This window comes from Lutra lutra, chromosome 15 (genome assembly GCF_902655055.1).
Source record: "Lutra lutra chromosome 15, mLutLut1.2, whole genome shotgun sequence".
NCBI lineage: Eukaryota > Metazoa > Chordata > Mammalia > Carnivora > Mustelidae > Lutra > Lutra lutra.
In genome coordinates, this window is record NC_062292.1 from 19,837,791 (window position 1) to 19,853,534 (window position 15,744).

The 15,744-nt window shown below is 45.3% G+C and overlaps 1 protein-coding gene across 5 annotated transcripts in view; it reads left to right on the plus strand.

The window, feature by feature from the left end:
- The window catches only part of RGL1 (ral guanine nucleotide dissociation stimulator like 1), a 255,851-nt gene extending 240,793 nt beyond the window's left edge, over window positions 1-15,058 (plus strand). For all 5 annotated transcript variants that reach the window (XM_047704124.1, XM_047704126.1, XM_047704123.1 and 2 more), the window contains 4 exons: window positions 1,365-1,551; window positions 5,737-5,991; window positions 9,783-9,897; window positions 12,634-15,058. In XM_047704124.1, coding sequence (XP_047560080.1) covers window positions 1,365-1,551; window positions 5,737-5,991; window positions 9,783-9,897; window positions 12,634-12,821 — 745 coding nt within the window. In that variant the 3' untranslated portion in view covers window positions 12,822-15,058. The remainder of the gene's footprint in view (window positions 1-1,364; window positions 1,552-5,736; window positions 5,992-9,782; window positions 9,898-12,633) is intronic.
- The last annotated feature ends 686 nt before the right edge of the window (window positions 15,059-15,744 follow it).

Consider the following 15,744-nt stretch of genomic DNA (forward strand, 5'->3'; position numbering starts at 1 on the left):
TATTTAATCCTTCCACTGAGTTTTTCCCTTAAATCACTACATTTTCACTCTAGCAGTGAAATTTTTTCAAATTGTCTTCCTGTTCTTTCGTCAAGTTATCTTGTTCTTAACTCCTGTTTTCAATTTCTTTTGTTAGGTCTTTAATATCTTAAACATACTTATTTTATAGCCTGGCCCATGGTAGACACTCACATATTTGTCAAATTAATGACTAAATTATTAGTTTCTTTCTGAAAATTCTTGTAGGTCAGAAGTTCTGAAATTCTCAGGAGTCTAAATCTGCTGTTTGTTGTGCTTGTTTGACTCCCTTTGATATTTCCTTGTGTATATTTTGTAATTTTGTATTATGAGCTCATCTTTATCAGAAAATCCTCTGTACCCTGGTTTGAATGTAGATTCCTCCAGAAAGATTTTTTTTTTTAAATTCCAGTTTGCACAAGATTATTACTGGTCTGAGAGTTCCTAGTTCCTACTCACATATGTAGCAAATCTGAGGGAGGTGCTGGTAAGGATCACAGGTGATTTCAGGGGAGACGGTTTTCTTTCACCCAAGCTCAGGCCAAGACAGCTAAGCTTCATCGTTGTTTCCTGTGCCAGTAGGAAGATATTTTTCTAGACCACTTTTTTACATCTTTCTACCCTTTGAGGGTCTTGGCTCTATATGAGGAGTTTCAGCTTCAGCGCCCCACCAGAAACAGAAGGCCTCATCTTCGGGCCTGTGTCTCTATTAAAACCCTTGTCCCTCATTTACCAAGACTGGTACTTCCCGCTCCGCACCCAGAGCAGCTGCAGAATTAGCTCTCGTTGCTTCCAGTTTTCAGTTCCCTGTTTATTTGTGGCCTATAGGGATTTTCCTTCCTGTCTTGCAAGCTCAACTTTTAAATGAATTTTTAATGTTTCTCTTCTAGTTTTATAGTGAAGTGGTTTAGCTTCCTGTAGTTCACCAGATGTTCGGAAACAGAAGTTGTCCTCTTTGGTTCCTTGACCAAAGCAGTGCCATCCTCCTTCCTTAGCCTCGTTTGTAGTTCATTTTATGGTGGGAAGTGATGGGGGATGTGGTGATGGTAATTTGACCCAGCCAGAGTGGTCTATAGCATGTTAAAAAATAAAGAACCGTTGACCTAGAGGGTCCTCAGATTACAGCGGCCCCTCTTCCAGCTAAGCAATCTGTGCATTCTTTGAGGTTGGAAATTACCTGTTCCGATAAGATGTTTACTATGATCTGTGAGACACTCTACAGGAAACGTCCAATAATGCCAGTGCGTGCAAGATTGACCAAACGGGTTAATTAACACAAAACGTTTGCTGAATCATGGATTCCAGATTTGTAAGAGCCCAAACACCTGGTGTCATGTTTCTTGCAGACTCTTCCTGGGGTCGGACATCATTACCAGTAGCACTCCCACCAAAGAGCAGCCCAAGTCCACTGCCAGTGGGAGCTCTGGCGAAAGCATGGACTCCGTCAGTGTGTCATCCTGTGAGTCTAACCACTCAGAGGCGGAGGAGGGCTCTATCACTCCCATGGACACCCCTGATGAGCCTCAAAAAAAGGTATATGCATATTCTCTTTGCATGATTCCTAACAGAGACACCTGACATAGTGTAGTGTTTGCCGCATGGGAATCTTTGTTTTCAGGTTTATCACTCTTCAGTGTTTTGAAAGTCATGTTTATAAGAGCTGGTAAAGCCAGTTCAGTCTGGGGACCCATTCCTTATAGAATTAGGTCTAAACACATCTGGCCTTGGAAATACTGTTCTGGACCTATATCCAATGGTGGCTGAAGGATTGTGGCCTGTACATGAGTTACGCTTTATTGAGGAGGTGTAGGATTTTCTTAGAGGGACTGAAAAGTCAAGAGGCAGAGATGTGTCAACCTCTTGGTGTCATACCTTGTCTTAGCCATGCTTTTACCACAATCATCTTACCGAGCAAACCACTCCTAAAGTCAGTGACTTAAAACAACCACCACTTACTCACTCTCACACATCTGCAGGTTGGTTGACGTGGGTTGGGCTTGGCCCTAAGCCATGGATTTGGTCCAGGTCTGCTCTCCCTGCCTCTCATTCTTCTTGGAGTAATGGGGCTCTCCAAGCCATGCTGTTAGTATGCTAAGACAAATGAGCCGGAGAGCAAGCCCAGCTCCACAAGTATGTTTCAAGACTCTACTTCAGTCATACCGACCAACATTTCATTGCCCGAAGCAAATCATGTAGCCAAATCTCACCTAAATAAATGAGACAGGGACTCCTTCTAATGGGAGGAACTGTGGGGTCACAGGGCAAAGGGCATGGATACTGAGGAGAATAAAGAATTGGTAGCATGGGCACCGGTGTGGCTCATTTGGTTAAGCGTCTGCCTTCAGCTCAGGTCATGATCCTGGAGTCCTGGGATCGAGTCCCGTATCGGGTTCCCTACTCAGTAGGGAGTCTGCTCCCCCCTTTCACCCTCCCCCCACCTCATGTTCTCTCTCTTGCTCAAATAAATAAAATCTTAAAAAAAAAAAAAAAGAATTGGTAGCAATTGTATAATCTGCCATGTCCCAAAAAAGAGAAAATGATGAGAGGTGGTAAAGATGGTTCCATTTACCGTTGGCTTCATAGAGAAATAAAAAGGAAACAAGATTTGTCTTAATCTTCTGTATACAGCTCCCTCAATCTGTTGGTCAGGAAGCTTGGGTCAGAGACGTCAACTGTGACATGACTAGAATTTGTGCCATTTCGGGGAGATTTTTGGTCAGCCAGACCTGCTGTGTGAGTGACTATTGGCCCCTTAGCTTATGCGTAGGCCGGTGATGTGGAGTGTTGGGAAGAATGCCCCCATTTTGTTTGTGTCTGCCATTCCACAAGGGGATTGGTGCCCGGTTTCACATTGTGTTATGAACAACAGCAGTATGGGAACCCTCAAGTGACCTTGTCGCAGATAGCCGACCCCAGACAGACTTCACACTCAGGAGTCATCAGGCTGCGATGTCTCAGGTGTTGCCCCTGCAGGATTTCTTACCTTCCTACTTGGAAATCCAGAGACACATCCTCCAAACATGAAGGAAAAGCTGTGCAGACTCTTAAGAATCTGTTCTCCATTTTCTCAGGCGTATTTCCTAAACCAGTGATGTAATCATTTCCCATGACTTGATACATAGCATTGAATTTGTTAAAATCTGGAGTGAAGCCTCATTATTCACCTATTTACAGTTTCTTGTGCTTCGTAGCCCCCTTTTCTGATGGCAGACATTGGACAAAAGTGACAAGAGAGGTATCGCACACGTCTTTGTGGGATTCCTCCCTGTCCATTTCCTCCCGTCCTAGATGTCGGTACACTGGACGTGTGCATAGGTCCCAACCACGCCTTTGAAAACTACCCAGAAGCCCACTGTGTGTCATTTGCACACCCCTTGCTATGTCCTTTTTGTCTTTTCCCTTATCAGGCTGGTGTTTCGGCTTCTTATACAAGTCACGAATTTTTTAGTCTTCCGACGAACCTTTCTCAGAGTCAGGAATTAGGTTTAAATCAGTCTAGGTTTAAAACTGAATCGTTGACTTGGGTGCAAGTAGTTGCTGAGCTGCAGCCTCCTTGAATGTCAGCTGGAGAGGCCCTGGTTCCCCTTGCTCACTGCCTGGTGGGACCTGGGTGACTTCCCTCGTCTCTCCCTACCCTGGATCCCGCAGCCGTCAGGATGTCCGCTGTGCCTTTCCCAGGGTTCTCCAGGAGGTGGCTCTTTGCAGTGAAGTGTACTTTGCATTCCTTTGTCTTGATCCCCTTGCTCATGATTTCTAAACATTTATTTTCTCTCTCTTTTTAAAGATTTTATTGACTTATTAGGGAAAACAAGTGTTAGGGGCAAGGGGCAGAGAGAAAGGGAGAAGCAGACTCCCCACCAAGCAAGGAGCCTGATGCGGGACTCTCTATCAGGACTCTGGGATCATGACCTGAGCCGAAGGCAGATGCTTAATGGACTGAACCACCCAGGCACCCTCTACACATTTATTTTCACACTTGCTCCTCATAGTAAATTCTCAGTAAGACTGGATTTCATCAGGTGGTCCATTTAAAGCTGCTGTAACCCAGGCATCTTCAAGGCTTTATCCTACTCATAAGTCATTAACAGAGGAAAATCTAACAGAGGAAAAGGGATTTATATAGAAGAAAAGGGAAGGGCAAGAATTGAACCAATAATTGGAAAATGGACCCTCTTAGCTGCTGTGTGGTGCACCTTCAAGCAAAGTCATGCTGTTAAAATGACGAACTATTGGCCCCCAGATTGAGCCACAAAACTGATTCACTTGCAAAAATAGACCAAAAATGTTACTAAACCATATTGTGATAGATCTGCAGGTAGTGTGGTCAAATCAGCTTGCTGGTTCTAATTAAACTAACCCTACAGTGGAATTTCCCGTACAGTTACGCCATAGGACGAATCCATAGGAAATAAAATAGAGTAAACTCCATTTTACTTGGAAGCTCGAGGATCAGAATGCTAAATTTCTGTACTCTATTTCCATGGAAAGGCAGACAGGCATGAAAGAAATTTATGTTGTTTATTTTTTAAAAGCATTCCAAAATATTCGATAGGATTAATATGGCATAACTTAGCTTCATACACTGAGAAATTATTTATAATTTTCTACAGCAAGAATTGATATTTAAAATGATTCAATTTAGTGACTTTTTTTTTTTAACACAACCTTTGGAGTTTGGGGCCATTTCCTAGGTAATTTTACATTGTTCATGGTAACTATGGAGTTAATTGGAAAACACATTAACTATAACACCTCATTCCTTAATTGTCCGTGATATAGGATGTGAAAATGTATACAGTTGGTTCTAGAAGCAAATGTAGAAAGTAATGGAACCTGCTCCTAGGCCATATTCCATTTGGGCAAGTCATTCTATTTCTCCGAGTCCTTTTTCCCTTTATAATGCTCTGCGTTGTGTTCACAAGACAGTTTTGAAAGCACCGTAAGATGAGATCTGTGAAAGCTCATCACAAACTTCAGTGTTAACCGCCACCAAGGTAGTGGTGTACTATGTTCATTTACCACTAATCGTCAACTCTAGACTGAGCTGTGACTCAGTGCTCACTGTGCAAACCCGGCCATGAGATTCAGGGGATTTGGGAGCCTGTCATTGTGGTGCTGCCAACAATTTTCTCTCTGGCCTTGGGGTCCTCAGCAGTAGAGAGTGACTGGGGCCAGGTGATCCCCAGGGGCCTTTCCAGGACTAATATTCCATGCAGAGCTGTATAATCTATGGTCCTTATAGTAGAAACTTTTAAAGCACAGACATTTCTCTCCTGCTACAAAATCTGATCGTGAAGTGGAGCCAGGATAGGAGCGATCTTGGCTGGGCTCATGAAGCAGAGTCCCACTCAAGGCAGTGGGACCGGATAAACTGTTGGTGAGGCTCTCCCCAGCCCTGAAGCTTCCTCCCGGAGGCCATATTGCCTCCAGTTTCTGGCGTTTGCTGCCATCTGCTGGCCACTTCCTTAAAACCAGCTAAAAACGGAAATTGCGAGACCTGGATGCAGAGGAACCAGGGCAAGTAGGGAGTCGCTGATAGGCATCCGCCAAAAGCGTGCTTGCATCGGGGACAGCATCCGCGTGTGCTGTGGGCTGTTACAGAGGAAGTAATGGACGTTCATTCATCTCAGCATCTACCTCTGCTTTGACAGCTGTGAGGCACGCCCTTGGTCAGGGTTCCGACACTGATGTTCTCCTGGGGTGTGTTCACTTTTTCAGCTCTCCGAGTCTTCCTCCTCATGTTCCTCTATCCATTCCATGGACACAACTTCCTCAGGGATGTCGTCCTTAATGAACCCCCTCTCCTCTCCTCCGTCCTGCAACAACAACCCTAAAATTCACAAGCGCTCAGTGTCCGTGACGTCCATTACCTCGACAGTGTTGCCTCCCGTTTACAACCAACAGAATGAAGACACCTGCATAATCCGCATCAGTGTCGAGGACAACAATGGGAACATGTACAAGAGCATCATGGTAAGGCACCCAGACCCACACCCTCACGCTTCCACGTTCGCCCACAGTGAGTACGCACCCAGATCTCCCTGGGTAGACACCAGTAATGGATTTATATACATAAAAAGATCTTTGTACCAGCAGTGCCCAGAAGATATAGTTTCCACATCTTAAAATTTGCTAGAACTTACTCAGTCTGGTCAGTGTCACTTTTCTCAGAACAATCAATTTGGATAAGTGTAGAAATGTATTCTACAAATGATGCCACCCCCGCAGGCCTTCTTGGAAGTCTTCCTGGGGAGTCGCATGCCTGCCTCTATCATGAATTCCCATGCATCCTCAGCAGTCAGCTTTGTGCTGGCCCGTTTTTCTCCTTTTGTTCTTTGGAATCAAACTCAGTACGGTGAATGATCAAGCTGGAGTGCAGTTTGAGTCCACGAGGAACAGTGTTTACAAATGAAATGAGACTGACTTTTGGTGCTTTTTCATAAAACTGTGATTCTGACATGATTCCCACAATGTTTGGAATTAATGGCAGGATTGTTGGGAGTGCACACAGGGCCTCTCCTGGTAATAACCTTGGGCGTGTTTTTACAGGAAGAGACTCCTTTGTTTGTAGGACATGTAGGACATGTATTCAAGAGCAGGGTCTCACTGGCAATGAATCCCATGGCTCATTCTCTGTCTTCCCTCAATTTATCACTCGCCTTCTTGGGGGGCGTTGGTCACTGAGGGCTTACAAGTTCAGCTCTGAACATGGCATAAGTGATATGGAGGTACTCACTGTTTTCTCACATTCCAAAGGAAAGCTTTCCTATGTCATTCATCAAAACAGCGAAATATTTCTTGAACCTTGGTTGTGTGCTAGTCACTGGACCAGGCTTTGTGGATGGGGAGACGAGTGGGGCATCTCTGTCTTTGAGAAACTTACAATCATAAGGGAGATCATAAAGCATTATTGAAGATGTACCCAATTCTCTAGTAGAGGTCAGACCAGATTGTAAAGGGCCTGCAGCCTTCCTGAAGGAGTTTATGTCCTATAGGCAATTAGCATCTCATTGAAGGCTTTTAATTAGTGATCAGATTAGCTCACCGGGATCAATTAATTGACATTGTAGAGGTGGTCCTAGGGTGTGGGGGTAGATTGGAGGTGGGGAAGCGAGATAAGAAGTAGCTGTCATAGTCCCCATGGGAGATGATGAGGACTTGAATGACAGTGGTGTGGCTGGAGATGAGATGGATTTTTGAAAGATTTTTATGAGGTAGAATCGTAGAATCCGTTAGTTTAGTCATCAACTTCAGGTTACTGTGGTGGGTGAAGAGGGAAAACTGAAGGCTGTCCAGGCAGCTTGGTGGTTGTTGGTCCTATCAAGTGAGGTATGAACTATCGGAGAAGGAGGGTTTGAGGGCGCTGAAATTGGAGGGACCGGTGGGACATCCAGCTGGCTTTGTCTAATAGATGGGCAGAAACCCTGTTGGTGTCAGGCTGGTTCTGGGGTCAAATCTTGGGAGGTAGTCATCCGGACCACTGGGTGGACAGGGTCACACAAGGAGTGAGAGAGAGAGATGGGAGAACCACCCGGAAGCTGTGTCATCAGTGTTATTATTGTGTTCTCTGTGGGGCTTCCTCGCGTGGGTTCTCTTATACACGCTGAGCAGAGAAGCAGGTCCTACCTCGTGTCTGACGTGAGAGCGAAGAGCTGACATGGTGCAGTTCGGGGGATGGGTCTCTAAAACACCACGTTGAGCTAAAGAAACCAGACAGAGAATTACATGCTGCAGGAGTCTGCCCTTTCAAAAACAGGCCAAACTCACCTGTGGTATTAGAAGCGAAGCTCGGGGAAGAGGCACAGGGAGTTCCTTGCATTCTGTATTTAAGGAACATGAAGGTGACACTCCAGTGTCACTCCATACTGCGCCATCCATACACTAGCCACCAGCAAGTGTGGCAGCTGAGCATTGAAAATGGGAATAGTCCAAATTGAGATGTGCTGTGAGTGTAAAATATACACATTTTGAAGACTTAGTACAAAAGAAAGAAAGAATTTCTCAGTGGCAATTTAGGTATGGATTACATGCTGAAATGATAGTTTGGATGTATTGGATTAAATAAGATATATTAAAATTAATTTCCCTTCTAAAAAGCTTTTTTTATATGGTTACTAGACACTTAAAATTAGTAATGAGGCTCTCTTGGGTCTACTGGACGGTGCTGGTTCCGTCTGTCAGCCAAAGGCGGCGCTATTGAGCTCTTGATACTGTGATCTAACCCTGCTCTCAGTACTTTTGATGGGACCGAGTAATAAATACCCGAGGGAGGCCCTTGGCCCTGTCCCACCTCAATTGGACACACCTGGGGAAGCTTAAGGTCAGGAAAATAAGGGTAGCCTGGTTTTCTCCTTAGGTAGGTTTAAAGTTGACAACTCAGCCTAACATTAAACAACTGAACCATTAACATTAACTTAGCCTGACATACATCCCTGGAGAGGGGGCCTTTCTCTTTAGCTTTATGCTTCCGGTCCCGTTTGATCCAGCTGTGGGAGTATTTTCTTTAGACTATCAAAACACAGATTTCCTCTTCCAGAATTTTGTGTGCATCTATTTCTCCCTTGGAAATGAATATGCCGGATGTTTAGGTAATAGACAAATGAACAAGGTCTTTGTTGCTTACAAGGACCCCATTGTAGTGCATGTTGTTTACTGAGTCACAATAAACAGCTGCTTTTCCAGACCAGGGGAGACATCTAGGCCCTGTCATCTGCAGGCTCTCTGCAGGCTCTCGATGACAGTTTCTTGGAGGACATTCTTCCTCTCCTCCTCCTTTTCCTCCTTTCTCTGTCTTTCCTCTCACCTCCTGATGAGAACAGCTTTTATTTGTAAGTAACAGTGATCCATGTTTTCTTATGCATTCTTTCTAATGTAAAGAAATCACTCAAAGTATGATATCAATTTTCCCCTTGCCCTGAGCCTATTTTGAAGCCTAATTTACATGCATTATATACACAGAACTTAAACATTTTCTTCTATTATATCTGTAACTCCCACCCCAAATCTAAATAAAGAACACATTTCATCCCTCCCTCAAAATTCCCTGTGCCCCTTCCAGTCAGTTCCCCCCTTAGCCTTAATGAAGGTTAAGGTTTGTCGTTGTTAGTTTTCTAACCCCATAGATGAGTTTGGCCCGTTTTTCCAAAAATAGACACCTGCAACATGAAATTGTTTGTTTTGTTTGTTTGTTTTTGTCCATTTCCCTGTTCTCCTCTGCTAAGGGAGATTTGGGCTGATTCCACTTTGGGGCTACTAGGAACTAATCTGCCGTGAACATTTCTGTAGGAGGAGTCCTTTTGCAGACACAGGTTTTCATTTCTCTTGCTAAATACCTAGGAGCGCCATGGCTGGCTCACGGAGGAGTCCCTTGTGCTTTTTGAAATGGTCAGCGTGCAGAACTGGGACCATTTCTAACCCACAGCTTATAACTGGTGCCGAACACATCAGGCTAATTTCGGCCCAGGACCAAAACCCTATGCATTTTTCACCGTACCCTCCTGTTTTCCCCCACCCTGGAACCTCAACCGCTGTGGTGGAAAAGGACAGGGAGAGGGGCACACGTTCTGTTTTACTAAGAGAAGACGCTTTGTCATTTGGCTACGAAGGGTGGAGCCAGGACTAGAACCCAGGAGTCCTGGCTCCTGCTCCTGTCTCATCCCAGTGGGCCTGCGGGAGACACAGGGCAGCAAGAGGAGGAGGGTCGAGAGCACTCTCCCAGGAAGCATGAAGCGAAATACCTAGAGACCCTTCCGTTGTCTTTCCAGCTGACAAGCCAGGACAAGACCCCTGCGGTGATCCAGAGGGCGATGCTGAAGCACAATCTGGACTCAGACCCAGCCGAGGAGTACGAGCTGGTGCAGGTCATCTCGGAGGACAAAGGTGGGCGTGCACTGCTTCTCGTGGCAGGCGACCCCAGTCTTAGGAGTCAGAAAAATGAATGCAATGTTTCTGTGCTTTCGTTTTGTTTTGTTTCGTTTTAAGATTTTATTTGAGAGAGAGAGAGCACGAGCAGTGGGAGAGGGAGAAGCAGGCTCCCCGCTGAGCAGGGAGCCTGATGTGGGGCTCGATCCCAGGACCTTGGGATCATGATCTGCGCTGAAGGCAGAGGCTTAACCCACTGAGCCACCCAGGGATCCCTTTTTGGTTTTCTTTTTTTAATGGAACTAAGGAGGGGTTTTTAATTGTGCAAGAGTGGCATTGTGTGGGGGACCCATGCCATGACCTCCCTCCTAGAAAAGCATCTCAAGCTACCCTCGCCACAACCCTGTTTTTCCTACAGTTTTTCTGATCACCCTCCTGCCCATTCTCTGTAAACTGTGTATCAAGCCTTCTTCTAGGAAGAGGTCTCTCCCTTTGTCTGGAGGTGGGAGGAGAATTGGGTCCTGTTGGGTCTTTGCAGATGGTCACACACCTCCTCTACCCAAAAATGTAAGTCTAAGTTGTACATGCATCTGAAATGTAGAGGTCCTTGTAATAATTTCTCATTTTTTTCAATGACTTATGTGTGAGAGGCTTCTAGGTTTATCTTCCAGTTTATCTTTATTCATGATGGACCTTCAAGTAGCCAAAGCTTCTAACTCCAGAATCTGAAGATTTTTTTTTTCAAAGATTTTATTCACTTATTTGAGGGAAAGAGAGAGAGGCAGAGGGAGAGCAGACTCCCTGTTGAGCTGGGAGCCCCACATGGGGATCAACCCCAGGACCTGAGATCATGACCTGAGCTGAAGGCAGACGCTTCCCCAACTGATCCAGCCAGGTGCTCCTAGAATCTGAAGACTCTTTACCTCACTTTCCTGAGGCAAAGAACTGGTAATCATACTTCAGGATGCCTAGAAACCCACTGTTCACAGAAATTCCTTTTATGAAAATGCTGGGAAAATACCCAAAATGTATCTACTTTTTGCTGGTTTGAATTGGGATTGTATTTGTTGAGAGGAGGAGACAGGCTGGTAGGTGACTCCTCTGGATCCTGTCACCTCATAAAATTCAGTCACACTAAGTCTCTTTCCAAGTGCAGTTGTTGACTGAGGCCAACCCCATCTGCTGACAGACCCAGCACTAACCGATTCAAGCATCTGAATGTAGGGCTGTTCACCAACAAGAAGCGCCCCCGTCATGACAAGAATTACGCAAGTTGGGGGTATGAGACGGGAGCAGCTCTTCACACTCCATTTTGCCAACAGATCACCCAGGGCTGTGTCTTAGCCCCAGAGAACAGTGGCTGTACCTTTTCCTAGAGATGAAAAGCTCTAGCCTCTGAGGAAATTATTTTTCAGTTACCTCTTAGGGGTTTCTCATTCGTTCAGCTGAGCCCTCAGTTGAGGGGCAAACCTATGTCAGTTATATCTTTTATTGTCATTACATGTAAAATTCGAAGCCTACAATGTAGTCTCTTGAGTTTGACCGTACTGCCCACAAAACAACGCTAAGGTGAGGCCGATGAGTCTGAAGAACCAGGAGCCCTGAGGTGTAGTCTGGGCCCAGGTTTCTTCACTACTTGGGTGGGCTTAGGTGGGCTGCCTGACCTCGGGCTATGGTCCTTAGTGAAAAGGAGGCAGTACCCTCCTAGTTCTTCGTACTTCACAGAGTGTCTGTGAGGATAACAAGAAATAAGTTGCCCACAAGTATTTGGAGGTGTGCTAAGTGACATATAGCTGTGAGGTGAATTGTTACTGACCCAGGAATAGATAGGCAGGAGACTGGGGACACTTTAAGGGATTTATTCTTTGTAGAACATTTGTGAAAATGTACCAAAGTCACTTAGAACCGGATGGCATCAGTCCTGCTATAGAATTTCCGTGTTTGAAGTTGACATCAGCCTCACTGAATCTACAAGTAGATGCCCGTCTACTGATGGCCTCCCCCACTCCGCTGCCACCAGTAGACTTGTCCATCTTACCTCTTTGATTCCCCGTTTGGTTTTCTTAGATACCCATTACCTCTGAGTGCTGAATAGTATATACCTTCTTTTAAAATGAAAAATGAATTAAAATAACTTTGCTTGATGATTTTGTCTAACATTTGGCATTGTCCTTGTTCAGAAATTGCAGCTGTCTGGTTGGGAATCACTGGGGTAGATACAGTTTAAATGTTAACAGATACACACTGTCTTATTTGGATGCTATATATTAAACTGGTTTGACTTGGGACTACTTCAAAAAGTCCAAGTATCGAGAGTTCTGGAAAAACCTGTAGATTTTTCTTTTCTCCCCCATGTCGTTAGATTCTCTCAGTGTCTGAGAAAGGCTGCATGCTAGAGTAGGAAATCGACCATGGGAGGAAGGACGCCCAGGTTGGCGTCCCAGCTCTGACGCTGACTGGCTGCAGTCCTGGGAGTGTCATTCCATGTCAGTTGGCCTTTGTTTTCTACTGTACTTTATTCTAGCTAAAATAGTCTGCAGTTGATCATCTAGTTCATGGACCAGATTTCTAAGATCATATTTGTACTTCATTTTTTAAAATTGGGATTGAGGAGTCAAGCAAGCCAATTTGGGGGATGGTAGTCATTGCCTGGTTCCATCCACAGCCCAGGGACACAGGGCCATAGTCCCTGCCTGTGGCATTGCTGGGCTGACCTACACCAGCTGACTGTCTTCTCCTCCTGATCTCTTTCAGAACTCGTGATCCCGGACTCAGCCAACGTCTTTTATGCCATGAACAGCCAAGTGAACTTTGACTTCATTTTACGCAAAAAGAACCCCATGGAAGAACAAGTGAAATTGCGTAGCCGGACCAGCTTGACATTGCCCAGGACAGCTAAACGGGGCTGCTGGAGCAACAGGCACAGCAAAGTCACCCTCTGAAGGGAGGGGCCGGGGCCCCCTTGCCGGCCAAATGCGGAGTGGGGCTGAGAACAGGCCGTGGTGATCGCAATGACCACCCAGTGTTAGAGCATCGTGGTGAAGGCAGCAGATACTTATTGAGTACCTCTGGTGTGCAAGGCACTAGGATAGGCACTGTGGGGAAATTGGAGATGAGTTTGACAATGAAATGGATGAATGTTTCACTGATTCTCTTTGACCTATTTGAGACTGAAATGCAAAATTACCCACTTTTATAAATATATATATGTACACATATTAGGGATGTATGTGTATATATATATAAATATATGAGGGACTTATGGGATATTCTGGACTATGGAAGAACGAATTTGCACAATGGCCTGGGATGTCAAGGTCACTTTTTACAGGGAAATAGAAAGAACTGAAAACCGAGTCTCATACCTTCCAACTAAATAGAATCAATCCTAGGAATACAGAGTGTCCTTTGTGCCAGTATTATAAGAAGTCCAAACCGTTTTTATCAAGGGAGAAAAATTCCCTTTTCCAACAAGTGCCACCAGAACATCGGAGCTGCGGAGGCTGGGACGGCCACGGCTGAATGAAAGGCCACTTCAGAAAGGGTTTGGATAAGCCAGTGGCTTTCGACCTCTGCCTGCCAGGGGGCAGAGGGCGACAAGGAGGCCCATCTGACCCGCCAGTTCTGCCATCATTACACCTCTGGAGTCAACATAAACCCGTTTTGATTTCTGGCATTGTGTTCTGCCCCCTCTCCGACCCCGACAAACAGATCGCAGTCCTGACTGCACAAACAGCCATGCTCTTTGGTACAATCTCAGCCAGAAGAGAAAGCACAAAAGAACGGTGACTCGTTTGGACTCTTACCCGTCTCAGAATGCCACTACTTCGTTGCCATTTCTGATCGCCGCCTTCTGCATGTAGAACTGTACGTCTGGAGTGTCTCGCCATCTGGATCGTCGTACCTCGCTGTGACGTACAATGTGTTCCTCAGGTGTAGAAATTCCTACTGCGATGGACTCTGTCGGATCATCTTGAGCCTGTGAAGCTTTCTGAACAGCGAGTGCTCTGTCAGCCGCCCCTCAGAAGATGTTCCCCACTCATAGCAGCGTCCTGTTTTACCCACTAACCTTTATAGCATTACTGTGCCTGGTCCCAGGGAAAGAAACGGGCCTACGTATATCATCGAGATCATTTCTAATGAGGTACATTTCTTTCAGATGGAATCAATAAACATTTTTTTTTTCAGGTCCCCACAGTTGCCATCACAGTGTTACTGTTAAATGACATTTTTGTCTCTAGGAACACCATCACCCTCTCCCTTACAAATTTGAGCTGTGCTGGGGTTTGACCTAAAAAGCCATAATGTGGGATATCGACATGTGTAAGAAGCACTTTCAGAATGTCCTTTTTAAGAAAAAAAATCTCAAAATACCCATTTTTATTCCAAAAATAAAGAGAACCAACCCAGATACGAAGTATAGATTGTAAATGAAGCTTTTTTTTTTTTTTCTTTTTCCTGATCCTGTTAAGACAGCTCCCAAAGGTTATGTGAGATTTCTGTCATGTAAATAGCCATATGAAATCTGCAAGAAACAGCAGGGAAGTTTAGAGACGTGTGGCGGTGGACCAAAGAAGGAGCCAGGAAGGCCTCACATTTCCTTTTGGTCTTTCTAGCAGCTTAGACCATGCATTGGAAGACCGACCGGGTTTCAACTGGTCGAAAAGCACTTTCTTCGGTTTGCAAGGCTCGTCCGATTTGTGCTTCTGTGCTTGGAGGAGAGATCGCCAGGGTGCTAGACATCGTGGAGATTTTGAAGTAAACGTAGCCTCAGCCTGATTGCTTGGTTTGCAGGTCGCAAAATATTAGGACCGTGGCCTGGTTTAGGATGTGGCTGCAAAGAGCTACGTGTTGCGCCCGTGTGCTCGCCCTCGGTATCGCACTGTATATGTAGAGTCTAGATTTATATACTGCAATGTTAAAAAAAATATATATATATATATTTTTTTTTCCTTTTTTAAAGACAATGGAAATTCCAAGTAGATAAAGTAGATAAAACATAGCCTCATTTATTTAATGCCACTTTCAATGTGTTAAATTTGTTTCCTGGTGGACAGCCGGGTAATGCTTTTAGCTGCTCGCTCGCATGCTCGTCTTTCTGCATCGCCGTCATCTGTTTACCTTTTGGTTAAACTAATAAACTGGTTTGGGACTTGGTTGGCCTGGGCCGCCGGACCCCCAGGGATCGTATCTGGACTATTCATCAGGTGGTTCTGGGATCCAGGTGTGTCCGTAAGCTTGTCGGAAGCCCACTCGGGCTCGGCTGGAGGGAGCAGAGGGGAAGCCAGTGGCAGAGTTAGGATGGGATCCTCTCCACTGCGGATGTCACGAGCATTCGAGGGAGAGAGGAACATCCTTAGGAAACTGCAGTCTGCGATGCTGCCTTGCCAGATTGCTGTTCTTAGGAGTCACGTGGTAGAGGACACTAAAAGAAAAACCTGAACTTAGGATCCAAGGTAGTCCTTTGCCTCCTTTCCAACAGCCTCTTCCCTGGTCTGCAGTTGCTACCATCTGTGTAATTCCTGAAACCACCCATGGTGCTGTAGAAGCTGGGAGGGCCTCTATGAGAGGGGGACGGAAGGCTTTCCCAAAAGACCATCAGAATCGGGCCAGCTTTCCTCAAGAGAAGCACATGATTGTCATTTCATCATATTTCCAAAAAGTTTGCAAAATTACTTCCCTCTGAATTCTTATATGGAGCCAAATCATCTAATTTTCTGGACCCTTGTAGGCTTTTGGAGAGAGCCAGCTGGGTGTTTTAATCACTGATAATGTGGGGTGGGACAGGAAAAAGAAAAGGGATTTCTATCTCTGGTACTAGGTGACTATCTTTTCAAGATCATTCTAGAAAACTGGTCCCCTTGT